This window comes from Balaenoptera borealis (assembly GCF_965194805.1).
Source record: "Balaenoptera borealis genome assembly, chromosome: X".
NCBI lineage: Eukaryota > Metazoa > Chordata > Mammalia > Artiodactyla > Balaenopteridae > Balaenoptera > Balaenoptera borealis.
In genome coordinates this window covers 18690645-18716572 of record NC_138881.1, presented here as the reverse complement: position 1 = coordinate 18716572, position 25928 = coordinate 18690645, and the positions used below count along the sequence as shown (strand labels likewise).

Below are 25928 nucleotides of genomic sequence, written 5' to 3'. Positions count from 1 at the left end.
TTTTTAAAAATCCTTTATTTAAAAAAAAAAAAAAGAAAGAAAAGCATTAGGGTTAGTTTCTGTTAATGCCCCATCCTTGCAAGTGCTTGCCTTCAAACCAACTAAATAGAGCTCTTTTACAAATTAATTTTGGCAATACCATCAAGAGGTAGGAAAACATCATACATTTAATATATATACATATATGTGTATATATATACACACATACACATACAACATATATACAGACAGATGCAAACAGAGAACTTACAGTTACTAACATCTGTGGAGAAGATTTGTAAGATTTTTCATTAGCCCAATTACAAAATACCCCTTTTTCTTTTTTTTTTTTCTTTTGATGGGAAACTTCTTCCTAAAGTTTGCATTTCAAAGAATGGCTCTTAGGTGCTGGAGAAGATGGGGGTAGAAAATCTATATCACAAAGGCATAGAGTAAGCTCAGGACGATTCTGTTTCCAATGTCCTGATCTTTTCAAGCATTTTGAGAGGAATACGTGAGGTCTGGGGGATTGGCAAGAAAAAAACAGCAGGTAAACTTTAAACTTTAGGATTGCAGCCTAAATCATAAAGAGGCTGACCTGTTCTTACAACTACTTACAACTTTTCTCCAATTTGCATCTTTCCTTCTGGGTACACGGTTTTATTTTAGCTAAGGAGAGAAAGCATTTAAAAAAAAAAAAATTCCTATCAGCCTCTGAATATCAGCTTCTGATTTGGCCAAATTTCTGATCATATAGTTATTAAATCCTTTCAAATATCTTATCAGATTTCAGGTTGGATAAACAGTATTTCTGGCAGTATTAAACAATCCCATTAATTTTAATTTTAGTTTCCCCTTGCTGCTTAAGAGAATAATGTAGCAGTTTACCAAAAATTCCTGAGTTTCATCAATTCTAGGAGGAGTCCATACAGGTGCATTGGAGTTGATGTTGAAGAATTCACATAGGGCTTTTGAGGACAATCTGTCTTCCAGTGTCCCCAGTTGATTGCAATGGAGACATCAATTTTTGGGCCAGTGATTTGATAATGAATCCTAGGAGGGTGAAATGTAGGAGGCCTAGGTATTGTTTTAAATACCTTTTGTGTCTTTAATTTTTCATTAGCCTTTTGCCATGAATCTTTCAACAAAGCAAGTTTGGAATTTTGAAAAGTTTTGGAGCCTCCTGCATGCTAATCAAAATCAAAATCGGTATTCCATTCTGCTAGTTTGATTTGGGAGCCCTTGTTTTTAAGTCACATTAAAAAGGATCTTATCTATTTGGAACATTCCTCATAACGGTCATTGTAATCTCCCTGAGGGCTGGCAGCAGGTCGGTAGGTTCCCGGCTGCAAATGGAGTTTAACCCCCATTTCTATGCTGGGCATATTTTGGAGCCCCTACCCTTTCAGCTACCAAGCTAAGCTCTTAGGACACAGAACAAGCTTAGCAAGATATTACCATTTTTGTAACTATCTACAGCTTCCAGAATCACAGTTCTCAAACATATAATAAGCAGGTGTGCTTATTTTAGAGTGGAACGTTCAACTCGTTGGATGTAAAGGATCCCATTAGCAGTTAGCCTTTGTCTACAAAAAATAAGTCAAACAAATACATGAAGATATTGGCAGTAACCAAGAGATGTTACTGTGTCCTGGCTGAAAGATGGCCTAGTGCACACGACCAACAATTCCTGTGGACCCTTGAATGGGGGAAGGATTGAACCAGCAAACCTGAAACAATGGGGACTGAGGACTGATTCCAAACAAAATGGAGAACTGCAGCTGCCAACAGTGCCAAATGTGGAATCTGGGAACTGAATCAAGGGCTGGGGTTTTCCATTAAAAAACTTGGGAATTGTGATCAGAAAGGCTAGGGGCTTGGCTCTGGGCAGAACTATCTGCCTCCTCAGTTGAGCTCTGGGCAGAATCGTCTACCAGCTCAAGCTGACCTGCCCGGAAAAGGAAAGCCAGTTGGTTTGGGAGCTTGAATGCAAAGAGAGTGGAGCTCAAATTGAGAGGAACTTACCAATGGCCTTCAGAAACGGCGGGAACAACAGTGAACTCAGAAGGGCTTGTGGGGCACCATGCCTGTGTTTCTTGTTGTCCCCGAATGCCATCATAAGTTTGCTTTGGATCCCACCACTGCCAACAAATCTATTAAAAAACAAAATTAAACCAAGTAAGTTTGAAGATCTAATTGGCCCTATTCAATGATTCTTGAATCAGGTAGCATTCCATCTAGTAAACAGAAGGGTATTGTGAAGCGCTGTACAAAATGCAAGGTTTTTATAGGCAGAAGGAGGGTGGAGCAAAAAGGTATTAGCAAAAGAAAAGAAAGGATTGTTTCAGGCGAGACCATACTTTCTTGGGGGAAGGGAACAGCAGGGGTCTGTGTCATGCAGATGACCTCACTAGTGTTGATCAAGAAATTTCAGATTGTCTGCTTAAAGGTCACATTCCTGGGAGAGGTTGAAACTGCAAGTAAGTCTTGGTTTGCTGTTGTGGAGGCAAATGACTCCATTTTGGGCTTGTTGTTTCGTTTTATCAGTTTTGTCTTTGCATGAAAGAAAATATAACATCAAAAGGAGTTTCTCATACAAAACACACAATACATACAAGCTGGATGTTAACCTAATGTTTTACAGTTTGTAAGAATCCAGCCTTCCCCTGAGAAAATGTTGAGATGATTTTAAAATGATAATTATCTATTCTTTCCTCTATAGGAATTCTAATGAACAAAGAACTGTTGTCGAACCCAAGTTCATGTGCCCAATGTACACTGAGGCCAAAGTAAATGAAAAAGTCCGAGTTTGTTTCTTCCTTTTCCTTTGTTTCTGCATTCCCTCGCTTCCCTAGTTAGTTTGAATCGACCCTTCGGAACTCAGAGAAGTTCTGGGACGCTGAAGCCGTTTTCGTACAAAGAAGAAAGAGGGGACACAGAAAGGCTTTGTACCTGGCAGGGTCTTGCAGGGTCCGGCTTGGTTTTAATCCCCTTCTTCTTTGATACTCCTCAATCTTGAGGGGAACAGGTGTCGGACAAGAAAGGGAATAAAGTTTTGGATAGAAAAGTTAATCATAAACTCGGCAGAGGAACTCAGTTTTAGGTGGACTAGGTTTCAGAACCAGTTTGTGCTGTATTTTAAACATCAGGGTGCTTGGTGTAGACCAGAGTTTCTCAAACCTGGAACTATTGATACTTTGGAGATCATTCTTTGTTTTGGGGGGCTGTTTTGTGCATTGTGGGGTATTTAGCAGCATCCCTGGCCTCTACCCACTAGATGCCACTGGCACCCTGCCAATTCCCCAGTTGTGACAATCAAAAGTGTCTCCAGACATTGCCAAATATCCCCTGGAGGACACAATCATCCCAGTTGAGAATCACTTGTGTGGTACATATGGTATATTAATTGTATTTGATAAGCTCTGATCATGTCCAGATGAGTAACAGATGGCAAAAGATGGAGAGCTTGGACACATCCTTTAACAGATATTTTTATATTAATTTCATTTTTTCAACTTGATTTGATGCATTTTGAGAAAAATATATGTCTTATCTTAGCAAAATAAATGGAAAAGGAAAATGGACATCAATTGCTAAGTATAAAGTGTTCCAAATCTACATATCAAATGTGTGGGTTCCATATAAATTACAGTAAATCTAAATGTTAATGAAGATAGTTTTCTAGCAAACTCGATAAAAACAATGGATTTGTTCATTACGTAATTACCTGTGAACGACAATACTTTATCAGTCGATGGCTTTTCCTGTTTTATTAAGAAAAATACAAGGTCAGATATCTAGGTTTTCTAAGATATTACAGAAACAACTTCTAAGCTGCTTTATTTATTAATTCTACTTTCAATCTGGATGATTTATGTGGCATTTCAAACTGGACAATTTAAAAACCTCATTACAATCAGAATAAATGACAGATTTGAATCCATAAGAAAATCCTTGACTAATTAAGATTGGCAGTCTTATCTTTGCCCTTAAAATTTAAACCAGTTAATTTTGGATTGTATTCTAATACTTGTGCCAATAAACGTGGCCAAAAAATTTTCCTAATACATATTTTCACTGTTGTAGTATGTCTTCCCTCATATGTTATGAACAACTCTTTCTGACACTACAGTGCCTGAGACATTCTAGGGCAATCTTCAGGGCTCTACCTTGGGAGCGTCCATTTATCTTAATGTTATAAAGATTTTCTTATGTACTTGCGTTCAGTAATATGCCCTCCTAATATCTGAGGGAAAATTAGTAAATATTTGGTGTAAAATAGTTTCCTCCTGGACTGTATTTAAAATCTCCTTGGATCAGTTAAGATGCTTTCAGCTGTGAATAACAATATCCAACTTAAAGTGGCATAGGTAACAGGAAGTTTTGTCTTACCTACAAGAAGTTTAGAGGTAGATGGTTGTCCGAGGCTAAACAGTGTCATCAGTGACCCAGACTCTTTCCATCCATTTTTGTTGCCATCCTCAGCACGTTCACTTTTGTCTATCGCTTAATGGCTGCAGTATGGCCTCCACAGCCTATGAAATGACAGGAAGGAAGCAGTGGGAAAGAAAGTTCTCCTTGAATAAATATCTTGCTTTCATCAGTATGGAAAATCTTTTTAGAAACCTTTAGAGAGAGTGCTGCTGAAACGCTCATTGACCAGACCTGGGCCATATGGCCAGCCCTACCTGAAGTGAGAGCGGGAGAGAGAGTACCTGGCAATTTTAGCCTCTATTGTGGGAAGCAGACCCTGCCAGAAGAGAAAAGTGACAGAGGATTGGCTTTTGGGCAGGCAACCAGAAGTGTACGCCAACTCGTATTTTCGGAGAACGTCCCTCAATTTAAAAACCTGTGGTGTTACCAAGTTCTATGAGCATTCTGAATAGTTACCTCTTTTCTATATTTCTTGTTTTGATTTGAAAATTAACAATGTAACCCACTTCACTATGAGAAATATTTTATACTACGTAACAATCGCAAGTAGGTGAAGGTTACAGTAGGTTACTAAAATAAAAGCCTGCTGATTTCCCTTTAGTCAGGGAGATCCTTTGAAATCCTGTGTGTTGCCTTATTTCCACAGAGCTTGCATGTTCAAAAAATGTGCTAATGTTGTTTTCGCCGACATACAAAGGGAAATCATTTAGTATCTTCAACCGCTTTGCTTCTCAGGTTGCATCCAGTTACTTCATACCAACCACCCTCCAAAGTGTGCTAGAGGTCCTGGCTCGAAAACACTTGAGTGAATCCCTCAGGTTGCATCTCTTCTGGATGCCCTTGTTTGAAGTAGACTTAGGCTGGTTGAAGCATAGCTTTTCTCCCTGGAAGTAGGTACCTTCTGCTTTTCAGACACACTCCTTGAACATTCTGCTTCAGGAGTGGGACTGGTGGCATGTGGTCCAGCAGCAGCTCCTGCCAGATGAGGCGATGAAGACCTGTGGGCTTCCTGGGGCTGCCCCTGACCTGGCCACATTTCCCACTGGGCTCTGAAGCCAGGTTTGACCTTGAAGCTCTGCTGCTTCATAGAGGTGGAGGCCCGGCATACTTGTGAGAAGGGTCTTGAAAGTCTTTACCTTCTGACAGTCACTAGTGGGTGGCTGAGCTAAACCTGGACCCCAAATGTTTCTTGTTCCATTTCTCCTTTTTTATTCTTTAATGTTTATTTGAACTATTTAATAATCAAATAGCATGACAAGGCAAATGCATCTCCAGTATACTCAGATGACACCAAAGATTAATGACCAATCATCTGAGAAGTTCATTCTTACCATGTGACTAGTCACTTTCATTTTTCTCAGAGGAGGAAAAAAAATTACCAGACTCTCCCTCACCTCATATTACTAAAAGACAAGATCTTTTCTTTTCTTTAAAGAATATTGCATGTATATTTTTTTTACAGTGAGCAGGGAGCTACATGCCTAAAATTCACATGCCTGCCATACTTCCAACCTGGGGAAACATCTTAAGTTATGTCTGACTCCCACTGCAATGGTAGAGAGAACAATTATGCTCATCCACCTCCTTGTCTCCAATACCTGAGAGTCGGAGTGAAAGTGGAATGTACAAGTATAAGAGGGGATCATTTTCTGCTTTACAGTGGCCTGTATCTATCCACTGAAGAGAACTTGTTGAGTATTACTATAAACTAGGCACTATGAGTGTGGGCATACCAAGAGTAAGTACAGGATCACAGCTCTCAAGGAGTTTATAAACCAGGAAGGGAAATAGGATACATGAGAGCATAGGTGAATGTCATGAGCACAAATGTTTTTAAAATCTGAGAAGGACACATCTTACAACATGGACGAACCTTGAAGACATGCCAAGTTAAATAACCCAGTCACAAAAGGACAAGTACTGTATGATTCCACTTATATGAGGTACCTAGAGTTGTCAAACTCATAGAGACAGGAAGTAAAATGGTGGTTGCCAGGGGCTGGGGGATACAGTTTCAGTCTTATAATATGAAGAGTCCTGGAGAGGATGGTGGTGATGGTTGCACAATGTGAATGCACTCAGTGACACTGAGCTGTACACTTAAAATGATTAGAATGGTAAATTTCATGTTATGTATATGTTACCATAACTAAAAAAAAATAACCATTCGAGAAGGAGAAATATCAAATTATGGTGTAACATAAAGAACACAAGACTTGGGGCTAAAAAAACTCTGAGTTCTCATCTTTGCATTTCTACCGACCGTGTGATCTTAGCCAAATCATTTATGTATTTATTTTTCTTTATTATTCATTCTTTTTTTATTGAGATATAGTTGATTTACATTATATAAGTTTCAGGTGTATAACATAGTGATTCACAATTTTTAAAGGTTATACTCCATTTATAGTTATTATAAAATATTGGCTATATTCCCTGTGCTATACAATATATCCTTGTAGCTTATCTGTTTTACACATAGTAGTTTGTACCTCTTAATTCCCTACCCTTAACTTGCCCCTTCCCTTTCCCTCTCCCCACTGGTAACCACTAGTTTGTTCTCTATATATGTGAGTCAGTTTCTGTTTTGTTATATACATTCATGTGTTGTCTGTTTCTTTTTTATTATATTCACTCGTTTATTTTTTAGATTCCACATATAAGTGACTTCATACGGTATTTGTCTTTCTGACTTATTTCACTTAGCATAAAACCCTCCAAGTCCATCCCTGTTGTAAATGGCAAAATTTTGTTCTTTTTAATGGCCGAGTAGAATTCCAGTGTGTATTTATATAAATATACATTCTTTACCCATTCATCTGTTGATGGACACTTAGGTTGCTTCCATATCTTGGCTATTGTAAATAATCCTGCTAAGAACATCGGGGTGCATGTATAATATCTCTTTGAATTAGTGTTTTCATTTTCTTCGGATATATACCCAGGAATGGAATTGCTGGATCATATGGTGTTTCTATTTTTAGCTTTTTTGAGGAAACTTCATACCGTTTTCAGCAGTGGCTGCACCAATTTTACATTTCCACCAACAGTGTATAAGGGTTCCCTTTTCTCCACATCCTCACCAACATTTGTTATTTGTGGTCTTTTTGATGATAGCCATTCTGACAGGTGTGAGGTGATATTTCATTGTGGTTTGGATTTGCATTTCTCCAACGATTAGCGATGTTGAGCATTTTCTCATGTGCCTGTCGGCCATCTGTATGTCTTCTTTCAAAAAATGTCTATTCGGGTCTTCTGCCCATTTTTTGATTGGGTTGTTTGTTTTCTGATGTTGAGTTGTATGAACTGTCTATATATTTTGGATTAGCCCCATATCTAGCCAAGTCATTTAGCTTCATTAAATGTCCCAACCTATAAGGCAGAGAAAATGATTGTAAAGGAGAAATCAAAGAGGTAATGTATGAAATTTAGCCACTTAGCTAAACGTATGGTGTGATACAAAATACGTTGTTATCGTGGGGGTGATGAGGGGAGGTTTCATAAGGGCAATGAGATTTGAACTGGTACTGGAAGGGTAGAGAATAACATTTATTGTGTGCCTACTCTGTGCCTATCTCAGTTTACATAGCAACATTTTTGAAGGTATTATCCTCAAAAAGAAGGAATTAAAACACAGAGATATAATTTGCCCAAACCTCAAAGTAGCTCCATATTTCAAATTCCTCATTTTTTCCACTCATAGGAAGTTGTGAAATAAAAAGGTGTCGATATTGGAAATAGATGATAATAGAAAATAAAAAAGCAGAGATGATCAATAAATGCAGAAGCTGGTTCTTTTCTAAAAAACCATTTTATTTTGAAATAATTTCATACAAAAGTCTCAAGAAGAGTACAAAGAACTGCCTCATACCCTTCTTCCAGATTCAATAATTGTTAATATTCTGCCATATTTGCTTTATCATCTCCCTCTCTCTCTCTCTCTCAACCATCTGAGAGGATCATGCCCCTTTACTCTGTCAGAGAGAAAACAGTTTTTCCTCTCCCCTCTTAGGTTAATGATTTGGGGCCTACAAATTAAACTGACAAAAGACAGATTAGCAAGAGAAAAAAAACACACCAGATTTAATTACATATATAACACAGGGGTTCACCAAGAAATGTGACTCAAGGAGGCAGCTGGAACTTAGGGCTTATCTAACATCTTAATGGAGGATGGGAAGGGGCGGAGGGGCACTTCTAGAAGAACAAATGACTTCTTAGAAGCAGGGGAGAAAGGGCACTTAGGAAAAACAAATGACTTTTTGGAAAGATAAATGGGCCCTTAGGAGTATAGGTAGGAGATAGGGTAGTTTTGTGACAATGTTTGAGAAGATTAGAGGTGCACCTGGGGAGGCACTTTATGATAATTGAGCTCTTCTGGGAGGCTCTGCTTTTAGGCAGAGAGAGGGTTTTAGGAACTCAAATGCCTTCCGCTCAAAATCATTTTTATGCCACAATGCCTTATTCTGGACCTCTTCGACTTCTGTACCTCAGCCTTGTGTTTCCTGAGAATTTTGGTAAACACAAAACATTCTTGAAATCACGAAATTCAGCGCTGTTATCCCAGAGCTGAGCACTGTGTGCCTGTTCCTCAAGTGCCTCTGCTGGCAGGTCTTACCTAGAAGTGGGATTGGCTAGGCTGCTTCTTGCAGCTATGTGACGACTATCTTACTCAACAAAGATTTCTAGAGTGCCTACTCCGTGCCAAGCACTGTTCTAGACACTTAAGACTCAGTTGATGTTTGATGGAGAACTTCAACTGAGGTTCTCCATCAAACCCACAGATAACCACACCTGAATCCGTGTTTCCTCTTTCTCTCCTCTTAGAAAGGCATCCCTCTTGCTGCTTTGCTTGTGCTCTGGATCCCATCTCCTCCCTTGATGGTCTTTCTTTCTCTAGGGTTCTTCCCATTAGCACCAAAAACATGCCTCATGGACTTCCCATTGCTAAAGCAACGACAGTAACACTAAAAACTTTCCCCTACATCCTTCACCTAGTCCCTTCACTCTTTCTCCCCACCCCTTCCAAATGGAACTTCATGAGGGCATTTTCTGCACTTGCAGTCTCTATCTGCACGCCCCCCCCCCCCCCACTTCCCCCGTCCCCACAATTCCTCCATTCACTACAACCTGGCTCAGCTTCCCCTGCTGTACTGGTGCTGCTCTCTTAAGATCATCTATGAACTCCTGCTAATCCCATGGACATCTTGCAGCCTCTCAACCACAGCTCATATTATTGACACCTCCTTCTTGACACATGCTCTTCCTTTTGTTTCTCTAATACCAAACTCTCACTTATGATTTTCTTACTAATTTTTCTGAAGCTCCTTCTGTTTCCTCTTCCTTGTACCCTTCTTACCTAAATGCTGGTGTTCCTGAGAGCTCCATTCTAGGACACCTTCTCTTCCCTTTTCCTTTTTCTACATTCTCCCTGGACTATCTATCCACTCCCATGGGTTCAATTACATATTTGGTTTGCATGGTATCTCCAACTAATTTCTTTTGAGTTCCAGACCTGTATGCCCGGTGGCCCACTTGAAGTCCTCTCAGGCATTCAGACTCAAGAGTTCCAAATTGAACTGTGCATTTTCTGATGCTCCCTAGCTCTGTTAATGGCACTGCCATCATTTAATTATCCAAGCCAGAAATGTGAAGTCCTCTTGACTCCCTCCTGAACCTAAACTATGTGTAACCATCAAATATAGTGGATCCTACTTTTGAGTTGGTCTTCTTCTCTCTTTTGATCTTTACGGCCACCATTCCATTCTCTCTTTCTTTTATTTTATATTATTTTTTAATTTTTTGGCCATGCTGTGCAGCATGCAGGATCCTAGTTCTCCAACCAGGGATCGAACCGCGCCCCCTGCAGTGGAAGCACGGAGTCTTAACCACTGGACCGCCAGGGAAGTCCCGTGCCACCATTCTATTCTATATCATCATCATCTCTTGCTGAGATTACTGAAATAGTCTCCTAACCAATTTTGTTGCCTGCAGACTTGCTTCCCTCCAATCCATGCTTTACCCTCAGCCAAGGTGATCCATACAAAATGTAATTCTGATTATGGCACTCTCTTGCTTGAAACTTTCAATAACTTCCCATTTTTGATAAGAGTAAAGTCCACAGTCTCCTTATCATATTTGTAAGACTTGGCCTCTGCTAACCTTCGTTTTTTTTTTTTTTTGGCTGCACTGGGTCTTTGTTGCTGTGCGTGGGCTTTCTCTGTAGTCGTGGCGAGTGGTGTCTACTCTTCGTTGCAGTGTGCAGGCTTCTCATCGCGGTGGCTTCTCTTGTTGCGGCGCGCAGGCTCTAGGGCCTGTGGGCTTCAGTAGTTGTGGTTCGCGGGCTCTAGAGCGCAGGCTCAGTAGTTGTGGCTCACGGGCTTAGTTGCTCCGTGGCATGTGGGATCTTCCTGGACCAGGGCTCGAACCCGTGTCCCCCGCATTGGCAGGCAGGTTCTTAACCACTGCGCCACCAGGGAAGTCCCTCTGCTAACCTTTAATCTCTTGCCACCCCATGCCTACAACACTTAGTAGTAGTCAGCATATACTTACTGCTTTAAAAATAAATGGCATTTTTTTCTTTCAAAATACAAAAGAGAAAAATTGTCTTACTTACTGCAGCATCCCCAGAGCCCAGAACACTGCCCAGAACATAGTAGGTATGCAATAAATATTTCTTAAATGAAGGAAAGAATATATGTATCAGTTCTAGTGACAGCAGAATGAGGATGAGCAAGAAAAAATGGGACATTTTTAATCCAATAAGCATCTACTAGAGTAGCATACTTACAAGAGTCATACTCTAAAATATGGCAAGTTAAAAAACCAACTACAATGATCTCAGAAGCATTTTAAATGGGGGGGAAAAAAGCACACTTAACCAACTTCTTTTAAACTGATCATTTATTATGAATAGAAAAAGTTAAATTTTTATAAGAAATAAAATACAAATTCATAGTATCCTAACCTCTTATTTTCCTGATTTTAAACCATGACTAAAATTAACGCATATATTTGAACAAGTAGTCAAGAAATGCAGTGTTCCATACTTAATCATTAAATAACTAAAACAGATGAAGATAAGATACTTACTTTAAAATCAGGACATCTATTTCAAAGACAGATTTTTTTTTTTTAAGCTTTAAAGACTAATATTTAAAATTCCACAGAAAGAGGAATTAATGTTTGAAAATCTCAGCAAAAAAAATTTTAATTAAGAAGTTGATGAAAACAGTACCTTTAGATAATGATATATATTAAGGATAATCTCCAGATTGCTAATCTATATTGTTTAGGAATGAGAAACACTATTTCAAAAAAAACAAAAAACCCCGAAAAACTTACCTTAAGGAAAATAAATTATTTAAGCACTCTATTCAATTAAAACACATGAGATATACTCTCAGTTCATTGTATTAATGAATTGAAAAAGTAAAATAATAAATAGTTGCTTCCTATATAAATAAGAATGATTTATCAAATGAGAGATAATTTCACTTATTATATCTATTCTCTCCAAGGGATATAAATTTATGCCTCTTCCTGGCTGGTATGAAAAATTTCTTAAGACTAAACCATCTCCTTTGAGACGACTGGTTAATCATTTGGGGATAACAAAACACAAGGTTACATCCGTACTTTGCACCAACATCAAAATACACTGCACGTAGATTAACGATTTGAATGTTTGAAAAACAAAATAATAAAAATATTATAAGAAAATGTGAATACTTATAAAATCTTGAGGAGACTTTCAAAACATATCATCAAAGGTGGAAAGCATAAGGCAAAGACTGACAGACCATGATATATGAAAACATAAAAATAAGCATTATACTTAATGATGTTTTAATATATTTGCAAGTAACAAATCAAATGATGGAGCTGAGCTTATGAGGAAAAGCAGTAAGAAGACAATAATCACTCCCTTGCAAAATGGGCTAAGGATAGGGATAAACAAAAAGAATATAATGGCCAATAAATACATTTTAGTATTCAACCTCTTTTCTAATCAAAGAAATGCGAATTAAAATGAGACGCCATTTTACCTTACCCAATTAACAGAAAAAAATGTAAATGCAACAAGGCAATATGTATATATAAAACTTTGTTCATTTCAAGATAGCAAGTTTTCCTTTTAGTATTAAATTTCTAGAATTACCCAAAATCATAGATATGCAAAAAGATGTAGTTATAAGGATATTCCTCACAGCTTTGTTTATAATATTGCAAAATTGGAAATAATAGGGGCTGATTAACTTATGGCATATTTAACACTGCAATATTATACAGCCATTTAAAATAACACCAGAATATTAATAACATTGAAAAATGCTTATAATACATTGTCAAGTTTAAAAAGTAGCTTACCAATTATCTATAATATAATGCTATTTTTTCAAGAAATTATAATTTACTTTCATTTAACATGTTTTCTATAATGAACTTGCCTTTCTTTTCTAGTAAGAAATATTCTATAAAGGCCCCCAAATTACATTATCTGTCTCTTTCTGTTCCAATTCCATATTCCCAAAGTTAACTCCTGATAACCAACCTCTTTTTCCCAGTTATTTCCGTAACAGAAAAGGGGATGGCCTGAACTGGATGAATGAAAATTCTGTAAATGGCTAAGTGCTACCTCCCACTGTAGATTGCTGGTGATACATAAAGCCTAGGAAGAAAATTAGAAGCCATTAAAGGATGGAAACAAAGTGGCTGAAAGGGAAGATAAGAATGCTAGGAATAAAGCATGAAAGTCAAGGGCAGGTAAAAGAAGTTAAGATATGGTCCAATATATTTGCAAACCCTTTGGGAAAATGTGAGTCTTGAAAGATGACAAGCAGTAAGAAGGTGATAATGGCTGCAGGGAAATATGGGCAAAGGATGTGGATAAAAAAGATCTACGAAACAACAGACATTAAAAAAAAAGTTTAGCCTCTTTTCTAACTAAAAAAATACAAATTAAAATGAACTTGTTTAAAAAAAAAAAAAGAGCTTACTTTGAAATGCAATATCCCAGACTGTGTACAGCTTTCTATTGTCTGATTTAGTCCTCAAAGTTCATCCTACCCCAAATTCTCTCCTACATTGGTTCATCACAGTGCCTCCTTCTGAGTTAAGACAGTTTGGGTTAAATGCCCATGTTACTATCAATGAATACACCCATGAACACAGATTATTTTGAATAGTTTCAGTGAGCAAAATCCTTAGCCAACACCTTAAATACGATTTTAGGTCCATTTTGATTGCAGGAAAAAAATATTTAAAAGGGTCAAGGCCTGGGGGGACACTCTGGAAAACCAGAGCTAGCCCGAAGGCACTGGAAGCCAAAAAGGCATACCAAAAGGAGACAAGATCTAATGCCAGTGTGGACTGAGATAGGAGGGCAAATTTATAATTCTGCATTCTGAAAATAAATAAAGTACATAATAGTAACTTGAGCGTGTCAGGTGCCATATTAAGAACTTTAGGTAAACTGTTTTATTTAACAATATTATAAAGGAAAATACTATTATGTCTATTTTAAAGATAGTTCATTCTACACAGAAAAATAAACCTGGATTTCCTACCTCACACCATATATTCTAGATATTAAAGATCACATTGTGAAAGTACAACTCTAAAGCAAATAGAAGAAAGTATAGGATATTATTCCGACTTTGGGACAGGACAGAACTTTTTAAGTAAGACTCACAAAATACAAACAATGAATCAAGAAATTAATAGATCTGACTACATCAAACTCAAAATCCTTGTTCAACAAAGGATCTCATAAATAAAAATTTATAGACGGATGATAGACTGGGAAAAATTATTTGCAACATCTAAAATGGACAAGAGTTGATATCTAGAACTTGGGTTATTCTGTAAACAGATAGTAAATATTTTAGGTTTTATGGGCCATATGGTCTCTGTTGCAACTGTTCAACTCTGCTGTTGTAGCGTGAAAGCAGCCATAGGCAACACATAAATGAATGAATATGGTTGTGTTTCAATAAAAACTTATTTACCATAATAGCTGGTGAGCAGGATTTGGCCTTCAAGCTGTAGTCTGTTGATCCCTAATCTAGAATATACAAGAAATTCCTATGGATCAATAAGAAAAATTTAGGATGCTTGATGGAAAACTGAACAAAGGATATCAATAAGCAGTTGGCAGAATGAAAAATCCAAATGGCTAGACAAATATATAGATGTGCAATATTATTAATAATATGAGAAATGCAAGTTCAAAGGAAATGCCATTTTGCACCTAAGGGATTTGTCAGGACATGGAAGTCAGATAACTCAGGTGGAGGTAAGGGTGCGGGTAAACATGAAACCCTCACGCCTTGCCAATGAATAAGTTTCAGTTACAGAGAGCCATTAAGTGCTAAGTGAAATTATTGCATTTCCATACTCCAAATAAAGGAGGGCTCTTTGATAAAGGGCAGCAGGCAACCTTTTAACAACACACATACATTATCTTTATTTTGTAATTAGAGATAATACACATTATCTTTATTTCACTATGGATCCAAAAACACCAACATAGACTGTCACAAGTCTACAGACCAGCTGTTATATACTTTCTACCAATGTGTTTTATTTTATTTATTTTTTGGCCACACCGGGTGGCTTGCGGGATCTTAGTTCCCGGACCAGGGATTGAATCTGGCTCATGGTAGTGAAAGTGCTGAATCCTAACCACTGGACTGCCAGGGAATTCCCTCTACCAATGTGTTTTAGACATGAAGAAAATCTTAATATTCATAGGGTTTAATTCTTTTACAGTTTAGAGTTTCATATCTTTAAGAGGAGGACTGGCTTTATGATGCCTGATTAATGGAATGTAAAATTCACATGAATTTAAGATAAAGTGAGATTCAACTTTATAGGATGGAGAGCCAATTACAGGGTTCTACTCTTAGATACTTCTGGGTTTTCCCTTCTCTACAGTGTCAGGAGCACTTCAGTACAAAAGTCTGAGAAGCATTCAGATAATAAGGGACATTTATTGAATATCCATCAATCTTTAGCTAAATAAAACTAAGATATAAGGGTGGTTTTTTTTCTTTCTTTAATGGGAAATCAAATTACACAATATAACCTGCTTGGTAATTAGAAATGCAACTTCCTTTAGCCATTTTTTTCTACCTCCACCCTGAATATAACCTATTGTAGCATTAGGTTCTGAAATAGAGGCTTTCCCCTCATTGAATTCATTTGCCATGGTCTGATAAAATATACAATGGATTATTCAAATTAGTATGGCCTAAACAGCAAGAGTAGCTTGCATATGCACTGATTTAAAAAGGCTTACTGTTTAAATAAAGTATATCCACATGCTTTACCTTAAAAATAAATTTGTTAAAAAAAAAAAAATAAATAAATAAATAAATTTGTTACTTAACTCTATCATTTATCACATGTTCATGTACTTAAAAGGTTAGATTATACAAAAGCATATGTATACTATTGTCTGATGAGTCATTAAAAGAAAACTGGTTTACACTGGATCGTACATTTTAAACAGGTGAATTTTATGGTATTTAATTATATTTCAGTAAAGCTGATAGATAATCAATCATCTAGTCTTGTGGCTCTTAACTGTAGTATAATGGGATCAGAGGCAAAGAGGAGGTGTGAAATGGGGCTAGCCAGTCAGGAATTGAGCTAAATTCCCAGCCTATTTTATCTGGCCCTTAGTAACCAAGAAAAGAGAGGAAGAGGGGGAGGGGGAGAGAAGGAAAGAGAATGTGAGAATGTGTGTGTGTGTGTGTGTGTGTGTGTGTGTGTGTGTGTGTGTGTGTGTGTGTGTGTGTGTGTGTGTGTGTGTGTGTGTGTGTGTGTGTGTGTGTGTGTAGGAGGGAGGTTGGCTCTGTGGACAAGGGAGGAAGTGCTAGGGCAAAAGGTGAAACACTTTCTTTCACGAATTCCTAAAAACATAGACTTAGAGAAGACTTCTATCAGACACTAATGAAACATGATGGTCTTCTTTCTTTATCCATGAACAGGCCATTTCCAAAACAGTAGTGAGAGTACAGGGATTTCATTTAAAAAAGACTTCTTTCTGTGGCCTACCAACAACTTTCATATACGGATTGCTTGAGTGGAAACTGAGGCTGCTTTTAGAATCAAGAATTTTAAAACATCTAAGATGGTACTGTATGTAAAGGGAAAAATTTTGACAGAAAAGAATACAAATTAAAAAAAAAATACAACACATAGATGATAAAACATAGAATGCTGGTACACATTTATTCTTTTATTGCTAAACATTAAACGCCAGCAACTATGATATCTTCAAGTTAAAGCCTAAGAATGAATTACAGCTCAGTTGAAAGATTTATAGAAAAAAATACCTGTGTACCATTAGTATGTGGACATTCAATAAATATCACAGGACAAACTGATGACTAAGAGCCACATATCCATGAAGTGCACGGGGTTACAATTTGCTGTCAGAACAGATAATGACCTGTAAGAGCGATTATCAGAAGGTCAAGTTTAACTGCATGTCTTTTCAAACTGAAATGCTAAAAAGAATATATACATCCTTTACGGATTTTAAGTGATTAAAAACAACCCTGAAAAATGTAAACAGTGCAGAGTAGAAACACTGAAAATAAAGTTTTACTGTTGAACAAGTGCCAACACAACACTTTCTTCAAATCCTCAAAATAATTCATTTTTCTAATTGCTCTACAGAAACCAAAATGGACTATTTTCATAAAGATGATAATATATCAGGGACACAAAGACCTTCCAAGTTATTATTTTATGTCAACATATATTTACAGTATATTCAACAATACTTCTTACAGCTTACTTAAATAGAAACATGCTTTTCTAATCCATAAATAACACTAATCATCATCCATTCAACCACATTTATTAAGTATTTTTGATGTCTCATGCACTGTGCCAGGGATGCAAGGATGAATATGACATGGTCCTCGCTCTAGAAGTGCCCACAATCAAGCTGAAGAAACAACACATAACATTTCCTTTCTTACACAATGAGGCCATTTCTGTAAAAATGGGACTGATCTGCTCAATATCCTAATAGAGTGTTTGCCAAATCCTGACCCAATGTAGCAGAAGACCAAGGTGTTTAAAAGCCATAAGAAAATGACGTGCTTGGGGATTTTTTTCCACCCAGAAAAAGAAGTTTACAGGTAGGATTTCATCTATTAAATTTTTTTCTCAGTTTTAAAAAACTGACCTGCACATATATAGCATTTCCATTAATAAACTGCTTAGTTCATGTAATCGAATTAATTATGTAAGTATTTCACGGTATTCCCCAAACTTTACTACCTGAACAGGTCTGCGTATTACTCTGCTAATATACTTTAATCCTGAAAGACTGTCTGCCTGAAAATAGAACAAATGCCTTTTTCCTAGGATAAACCAATAATTTGTACAGTTTTAAGTAGTGGTAATAACTGATGACCTTGAGTCATTAAAAAAATGTTAAAATTATATTCAATATATAATTTCTGTTTAAGAAGGCAGGCAGATTTATAATACAATCTAAAGTTTCCTTAAAAATGGTTAAAAAGTTATAGTGCCTAAAAAGCAACTCAGTGATCTGAAAGAGGTGAACCCCACGAATACCTCAATTAGTGAAAAAGTTGGATACATGACTATTCATGTTCTTGAGTATATGAGAGAAGCAAATATTTTTCATCAGAGAAACAGCTTGCTCATATACTTCTAATACCAACAGCTTCACACTGGCCTATTGACTTCCCAGATCTTCCAGGGCTGCATCTCCAGTCCAAAAGATCTCAAACTAGGCAGGGCTCTTTCGGACTCAAGAGTCAGTTCCCGGGCACTGGCAAATCCACATTTGTACTCACATGCAGCCATACTCACTCTACTACCAAGTCTTTCGTGGACCCACAGAGGTAGCTTAGGGGAAAGATGGAAAGCAAGGACTACATATTTAATTACCCAACACAGAGAAACATCGGAGCCACTGGTGAGGACAGAGTATGGTTCAGGGCTTAAGGTAATTGTTCTTGAAGACAGGGACCTAGGAGCTAGGCCCCAGATAGCTCCAGCAGCACAAGAGAAAATATCTACCCCGGAAGGATTTCAAGCTTTGAAGCTCTGTAGAGAACAGTAACCAGGACTGCAGAAGGTCCTGTGATCTGTCTTGTGACCTGCCGCAAGACCCACCTGGCTCATTTCTGAGGTTCACCCCTAACTGTCTCAGCTCACATACTGCAGGTGGGAGATACTTCTGCAGCTCACTCTGAATGTCAAGGGTAGTGTGGCTTTATGAGAGTATAGGGACATATTATCAAAGAGGCAACTCTTGTGGGGCAAAACACGTCTCACCCTATTATAGACCCTACTTCCTCTTTGTTCATTTATTTGGCGTCATTTGACAAAGATTTTCCCTTTCATGTCAGCAGATTCTTTTACAGAATTTTATTAATTTAATTGTAATCAGACCTCAGTTGTCAGAGTACAAAATAATACACAGTTTAATTTAAAAATACTTTTCAAACAAGACAAGGGACAAGAGATATAGACCAAGAAAATGCTCACCTTTCCACTTGGCCAAAGTCTGGTCTCCTTCAAATCTGGATTAATGATGCTTTTTCAAGAAGTTTTTCCCAATTAATCCTACCCAATTCTGTTTTCCTTTACATTATTTCAACATGATACGTAGCCACACAAAAATGGTTTAATATGAATTTGCACTTGTTTAGAAATTGTTCCACAAGCATCTGAAGGTTGTAGTTTCAGTCTTTAAAACTAGAATGTAATCAGGGACTATGCCTTTCATTTCTTCTGTTTACCCCCCATCCCAGAGTTTGGATACTCTGGATAAAGAACTTAAAGTTGTTGGCTAAAATGTAATTTTAAGGAAACACTTTATATTTCACACCAAGTAAGGTTTTCAATATTGTATATTGTAACTCAGAGATTCTATCAAATGAGTGCAAATATTACCGTGCTGTAACCATCCAGAGTCCCAGGGTCACATTGGCAGCCAAAAGTATACTGCCACCAAGCAAGATGAAAAATCCTATCAGATCTTTGACATCATTGTCTCCAATCACTGAGGTAAGAGTAGCATCTAGGAAAGAGTTTAAAATCCATTGTCCGTCCAAAGCAAAGCAGGGCACTGCATTAACAATAGCCAGAGCTCCCGAGAGGGAAATCAGGTACCTGGTTAAAATCGGTTAAGGAGCTTACGGAGAGGTCTGAGGGCAAAGCACATTTCTGGGAGTCAGAAGCAGGCATTTTACCAGGACTGGATTTGAGATTACAGGTGACTTCCTTCCTTTCTTTAAATCTCTGCTTACCAGTATACACCAATGCTTCTTAGATCTCTACTATTTAAAACAAATGACATGTTATTTTGAAGTTCAAAAACCTTGACTAGAAAAATAAAGGCCAACCACTTGTAAACCAAGACAATCTGTAATGAACTCCTTCAGAAGACTAACTCTTTCTAATCCTTTAATGATACATCAAGAGAAAGGAATAAGAAATAAGGGAAAATTACTTTTTGATCCTTACGAAGTATACGTTATATTAGATACATAAAGATTTTGGCCCCTTGAACTCTATTTTACTATCATCTGTAAGGTCATAGTGTAAATATCTCTGAGAAAAAGCTGCAGTCTACAAGGTACAATTTTGACTATACACATTTTTTAGTAACTCATTTGTTAACTAATTTGTTACTAATTTGCTCATTTGTTTCATTTTTTTGCAAATCATTAAGGAAAGAAATTAAAAAGATTTAAAAGTGACAAAAATAAAGAACCTTTCCAAACTGTTCAGTTTATTCAAATTCTATATAATAACCAATTAAAATTTTTCTTTATATGCAAATATAATATGCTAAAGAACACATGAGATTTTGTCCTCTGAATGCTATTTTAGTAGTGGAAACCAGTTTGATCTCCCTTACGCATTCCTCCACTTGGTCAGAGCCAACAGGCTCAGAAGGGGAGGAATTCGTCACCTCATTAGTAGCTGAAGCGTTCGTTCATCCTTTATAAACGTACTAAAAGGTTTTATACTTCTAAATTCAACTCTCAATTTGTATTCTAGGTTCCTTCCCTTCGACATCTTAACCTTTCTCTCTTCCCAATCAATCTTTCTTCTCTGACTTCTTCCTCCCTAGGTACCATCTGATCTTTTTCAACTTTAAAGTCTCTTTTTTTGGTATTAGCAGTTAACTGATACTTGTAAGGTCTGTTCATGTTCTCTAGTCAAGGTAAAACTGATGAAGTTCCAAGTAGCACATTTTAAAAACATCTTTCACGCCAGAAAGGATACTTGACAAATGTCTCCACAACCACAGGCAGATCTATGCTTAGAAAGTTGAAACGTGGGATAAAACTGGTGATGCTCACTAAAAAAGAAAAATAAGAAATAATGAATATTATTTATACAGATAAGCAACAGCATTATGAATTTTACCATATGACTAAAAATTGGGCTAGCCTATTAAATTGATTGAGAAAGCCCTTCCCAAACATATGCAGGCAGGCTCTATGGCCCACATATAAAAGCAACTGGCAATTCTAGAACATCTAATAAAAATACTGGAATACAGAAATTCATGTCTCAGTGTACTTATATTTTGAGGTGAGAATACGATAAAACTGATTATATAACAACTATGAGTACCAAATACAGAGATTGACTTTAAAAATACACTAGAATTTATATCAAAAGAGTCCTTATTCTTTCAAAGAGGTATAACCTTAAAATCACATTCACTCCAACTATCAATATTATGCCACTTAATCTCCTTCTGGTCTCGGTGTTTTTTTCATTGCTAAAACAAGGATTAAGACTAGGGGATTTTTAAGGTCTCCTCCACTTTGTGGATTCCATGATCCTGTTTTTGTTCAAAACATTTAAAAACTCTGTTATAATTAAATAGAACCCATAGCACACATTTCTGAATTACCCTGAAAAGGGACATTTCTACATTTGTTGAGGAGGTATTATGCACTCTAGAGTCACTTAGTGTCAAACTAATAAGTAAGAAGAATGACCCGACTTTTATCTTAGGATATGACTATGGAGAAATGAGAGAGCTTTTTAAAGAGTAACATAAAACCCACAGGTCCATCAATTGATGAATAAATACAGAAAATGTAATATATCCATACAATGGAATATTACTGGGTTGGCCATAAAAAGGAACGATGTACTGACACATACTACAACATGGATGAACCTTGAAAACATTATGCTAAGTGAAAGAAGCCAGTCACAAAATATTCCATTTATATGAAATGTGCAGAAACAGGCAAATTTGCAGAAACAGAAAGTAGATTAGTGGTTGCCAAGGGCTGGGGGTGGGTGGGTGTAGAGAAGTAGAATGACTGCCTAATGGGTATGGGCTTTCTTTTTGGCGTGATGAAAATATTCTGGAACAAGACTGTGGTGATGGTTCCACAACTCTGAATATATTAAAAACTACTGAACTGTACACTTTATTGTTTATTTAAAAAATTTTTTTAACATCTTTATTGGAGTATAATTACTTTACAATGGTGTGTTAGTTTCTGCTGTATAACAAAGTGAATCAGCTATACATATACATATATCCCCATATCTCCTCCCTCTTGCGTCTCCCTCCCACCCTCCCTATCCCACCCCTCTAGGTGGTCACACAGCACCGAGCTGATCTCCCTGTGCTATGCGGCTGCTTCCCACTAGCTATTTTACATTTGGTAGTGTATATATGTCCATGCCACTCTCTCACTTCGTCCCAGCTAACCGTACAATTTAAAAGGGTGAATTGTATGATATGTGAATTATATTTCAATAAAACTGTTATAAAAAAAGGAACATAAAAAAAATCTTGTACAACAAAATAAGTTAGACTGTATGATCTTCAGCCATATGGAAAAGCTATATGTTTAATCCAATCATGTTGCCATTGTTAAAACAATTATGCTGGCCCGGTTTTGAAATTATATTCATATAAAATTCACGAGTCATGCACAAATTACTTTATCATCATTATCACTATGATTCCAATCGCTTCTCGGCCTTTTGGCTAAGATCAAGTGTAGTATCACTATGATTCCAGGCATTCTTTGACATATGCTGCTCTTGCTACTGTTTTGGGAGCTTGGATAAATTTAATAAACGCTCAGAGAATACCTGAGAGATCATCTATGTGACATAAACGGTAGCGAAGGAAAAATGCGTCATGTGTCACTCTCCATAGGCAGACATGGGGTTCAGCTCCATCCTGCTTTATAAATTCAGATTATTTTCCTACTGCTTAAACTTCATTTCGTGCTTAAGAACAAGTTAACAAGACTTTGAAAAGTGATCAAATATAATAAATAAAATTAATGCAAGATGTGTACTGAGTTGCTACCACTGAGAATACATGCCATTGTAGCGATATTCTGAGGGTCTACCACAATAATACCCACCTGTGTAGTGAAGGTGCAGTGGATGTCCTACATACAACATATCGATTTGAGGTGGGTGTTTCACTTTTATTAAGCGAGTATGAGTTTCCAAAGAAGGTATTATACAGAAACTTGAACTTGAGCTTTTTTTACAATCTTTATTGGTTCTACAGACTTGGGTGGCTTCCACTGCTTTCCGGGCAGGTAGACATGTATGCTAGGGATAGAACATTAATTAGTCAATACTAAAAATGACTTGTTAACAAGAAAAACACCAAGTTACATTACTTCAATATCTTTCATGTCACCTAGCATATTAGGAACGAAGTTCACATAAAGGAAATGCCATTTATGTGTATCTACTATAAATTAGATTCAATTATTCCACTTTGGCCAAATAAGATATTACCATTATAAAATTTTTAAAGATTCTCAGATGAAATATGACATGTGAAATGTAGAGATTCTAATAAAATGATACAAAGCAAAAGGGCAATGGTTTCGTAGATTCCATTTTAGTTCTACATGCTTATTTTGTAATAATTATATCAGGCAAGCAAGATTGCTTCAGGGACAACTTACCAAACGCTTATTAAAATTATTTCTGTAGGAAAAGCACACATCTGTAAGGCTGTGATTGTTACAGCATTCAGTCGAACCGTCTAGCCGTTTGTACGCTGAAGAGAAATGGTTTATTAAAATCTGTTATTTAAAAAAAGAATCCATTACATAGAAGTACATTTGTAATAAGAATTTTGCTTTCAAGACAAAAAGAATTAAGTAAAATGCATATGAATTCAGAAACAACTGTATAATTGACAGTTCAGCTTGTCAGCTACTCACTGCAGAGTTTGATTTTACATTATAAAAAGAGATACATCCAATTTGAAATCAAGAAGCATCAATTACCCTAGGTTAGTTGTCTTCATATAAACTTACCCACTCGTAAAGCTGGAGTTCCAGGGTCTCAGTAGGTTTTGCAATAGCTCCAGGTGGTCAAGCACAAATATCGAATGAGCCACTATTAGATGTCCTAACGCTGCTGATCCACTGATCCAATTTCACTACTGAACTCCTGTGCTGTGCTGTTAGCAGAGTGAGCTAGAGCAGGGGGTCCCCAACCCCGGGGCCGCGGACCGGTAGCGGTCCGTGGCCTGTTAGGAACCGGGTCGCATAGCAGGAGGTGAGTGGCGGGCGAGCGAGCGAGCGAGCGAAGCTTCATCTGTCGCTCCACATCGCTCCACATCGCTCCCCATCGCTCGCATTACCACCTGAACCATTACTCAAATTACCACCTGAACCACCACCCCTGCCCCCTGCCCCGTGGAAAAATGTCTTCCACAAAACCGGTCCCTGGTGCCAAAAAGGTTGGGGACCACTGAGCTAGAGGATGCCTAAGAGACTCTCATCCCTAAGGACATCCCTATTATATCAAATATCTATCCCACCTCCAGGCTTATCTTGAGGCTTTCCCCACAGAACCAGGGCAGCCCAATTTGACCCCACAGATATGCACATATTTGCCTGCATACTAGTAATCCAGTTACCATTTTTGGAAGATAAGAGAAACAGGGCAAGTATCCCCATTATTCATTTATTTTTTCAAGTTCTTTGGTAGACTGCTTCACTTGTGTCTAGGGTAGAATAAGGAAGCTAAATCACTGATACAGCTGGGACAAAAATTTTTTTCCACGTATTTATTTTGGAAGGTTTCCTGCATTCAGCACATCAAACTTGTAAAGCAAAATTGATGTGTGGGGACTTCCCTGGCAGTCCAGTGGTTAAGACTCCCAGCTTCCACTGCAGGGGGCGCAGGTTCGATCCTTGGTCGGGGAACTAAGATCCCACATGCCACGGGGTGTGGCAAAAAAAAAAAGAAAAAGAGAGAAAAAAAATTGATGTGTGGCAAGGACCAATTAAACTTAGAATCTTATATACCTACTACCATACTCATATGTGCTGAAGAAGAGAGAGTAAAGTTATCCCCGATTTCCAATACTACGAAAAGCATTATTAACAAGAGTGTCTTTAGGAGCACTGGCATGAAAATGGTTGTTGATATGCAATCTGACTTTATAAGGATTTTATATTTCAGGCAAAGGTTTTTGTTTGTTTTTAAATCTTTTCTTTTTTTCTTCTAGATCATTCGGTTAGACCGGATGTCCTTAAACACGCACTGTTGCCAACACGAAGAACAAAACAGAGGTGAAGTAAACTAACAGATGCATCAATTTCTCCTCTGCAATGGCTGGCTGTGTGGGTAGTTTTGCTTTGTTTTCTTACCGTAATTGAATGGGTATTTAAATTCTGGGTGATGAGTAATATTTAAAATATGAAAGCAAACTGTGAACATCTAATGGCACAAACTTGTGCCTATAATCACTCATCAGCCCTAACGGTAAACTATAAGGTAAAAAGGTGTTTAGGATTAAAAAAAAAAAAAAAAGATCCAGGCAAAAGCCCTCAGTATTTCTTCTCATCAGTTGCCAAGTCGCAACAATTTTCACCTCCTCATTATTTTTCTCTTTATTCCCACTAAAGGGTAGACTCCAGTTCTTTCTCACTTGACCCATTTGAAGAGAGTCCTAACGCATCTAGTTTACCACCTAGCTCTCATATGCAAACTTGTCCTACATACTGAATGCTTCAGATTAACCTTCCAGTGTAGAACTCTGAGAATGTAGCTCTTCTAATCCAAATATCCAAAGACTCTGCGCTGCTCCCAAACAGTCTAAATGCCATAGCCTAAAACGTAAAGACTTCTACTTTTTTTTTTTAGTCACCTTAGCTCATACTCTTCTCTTGCTGAACCAAATTATTAGCAGTTCCCTGACCAACTTCTGGTCTGTGGCGCCGAGGTTTATTTATATCGGTCTCCGGAAATTAAACTCACTGTTGAAGCCCAGCTCAAGAGCTGCTGCTATGAAGCCTGTCCTCATCTTTTCAGTCAAGACTGACTGCCATCAGCTCTCACAACTCCCAATACTTTTTGTCATTAATTATATTTAACCTTGTACCGTAACGTGGGCATGGTCTAATTCTTCGATTAGACTGTGAGGTCTTTGAGGGAAAAGTTTCTCAGTATCTTATATAAGGTGAATAACTCAATATGCA

The 25928-nt window shown here is 37.4% G+C and overlaps 1 protein-coding gene across 11 annotated transcripts in view; it reads right to left on the bottom strand.

Annotated features, from left to right (window-relative positions):
* Window positions 1–250: 250 nt before the first annotated feature.
* The window catches only part of LOC309620905 (membrane-bound transcription factor site-2 protease), a 56973-nt gene continuing 31295 nt past the window's right edge, over window positions 251–25928 (bottom strand). The window contains exons 8-19 of one of the 11 annotated variants that reach the window (XR_014239726.1): window positions 23397–23491; window positions 22836–23031; window positions 20707–20782; window positions 19366–19584; window positions 14424–14479; window positions 4372–4514; window positions 3707–3743; window positions 2932–2993; window positions 2005–2132; window positions 868–1032; window positions 598–648; window positions 251–500 (exon numbers count right to left, since the gene is read on the bottom strand). Coding sequence is in view for 3 of the 11 variants with exons in the window: in XM_082377750.1 (XP_082233876.1) it covers window positions 16783–16873; window positions 19366–19584; window positions 20707–20782; window positions 22836–23031; window positions 23397–23491 (677 nt within the window). In the remaining 8 variants the exon portion in view is untranslated. Of the gene's footprint in view, window positions 1033–2004; window positions 2133–2931; window positions 2994–3706; window positions 3744–4371; window positions 4515–14423; window positions 14500–15768; window positions 16874–18822; window positions 19585–20706; window positions 20783–22835; window positions 23032–23396; window positions 23492–25928 lie in introns of those variants that run through there. The other 10 variants (XR_014239724.1, XR_014239725.1, XR_014239727.1 and 7 more) reach the window with 10 other exon arrangements.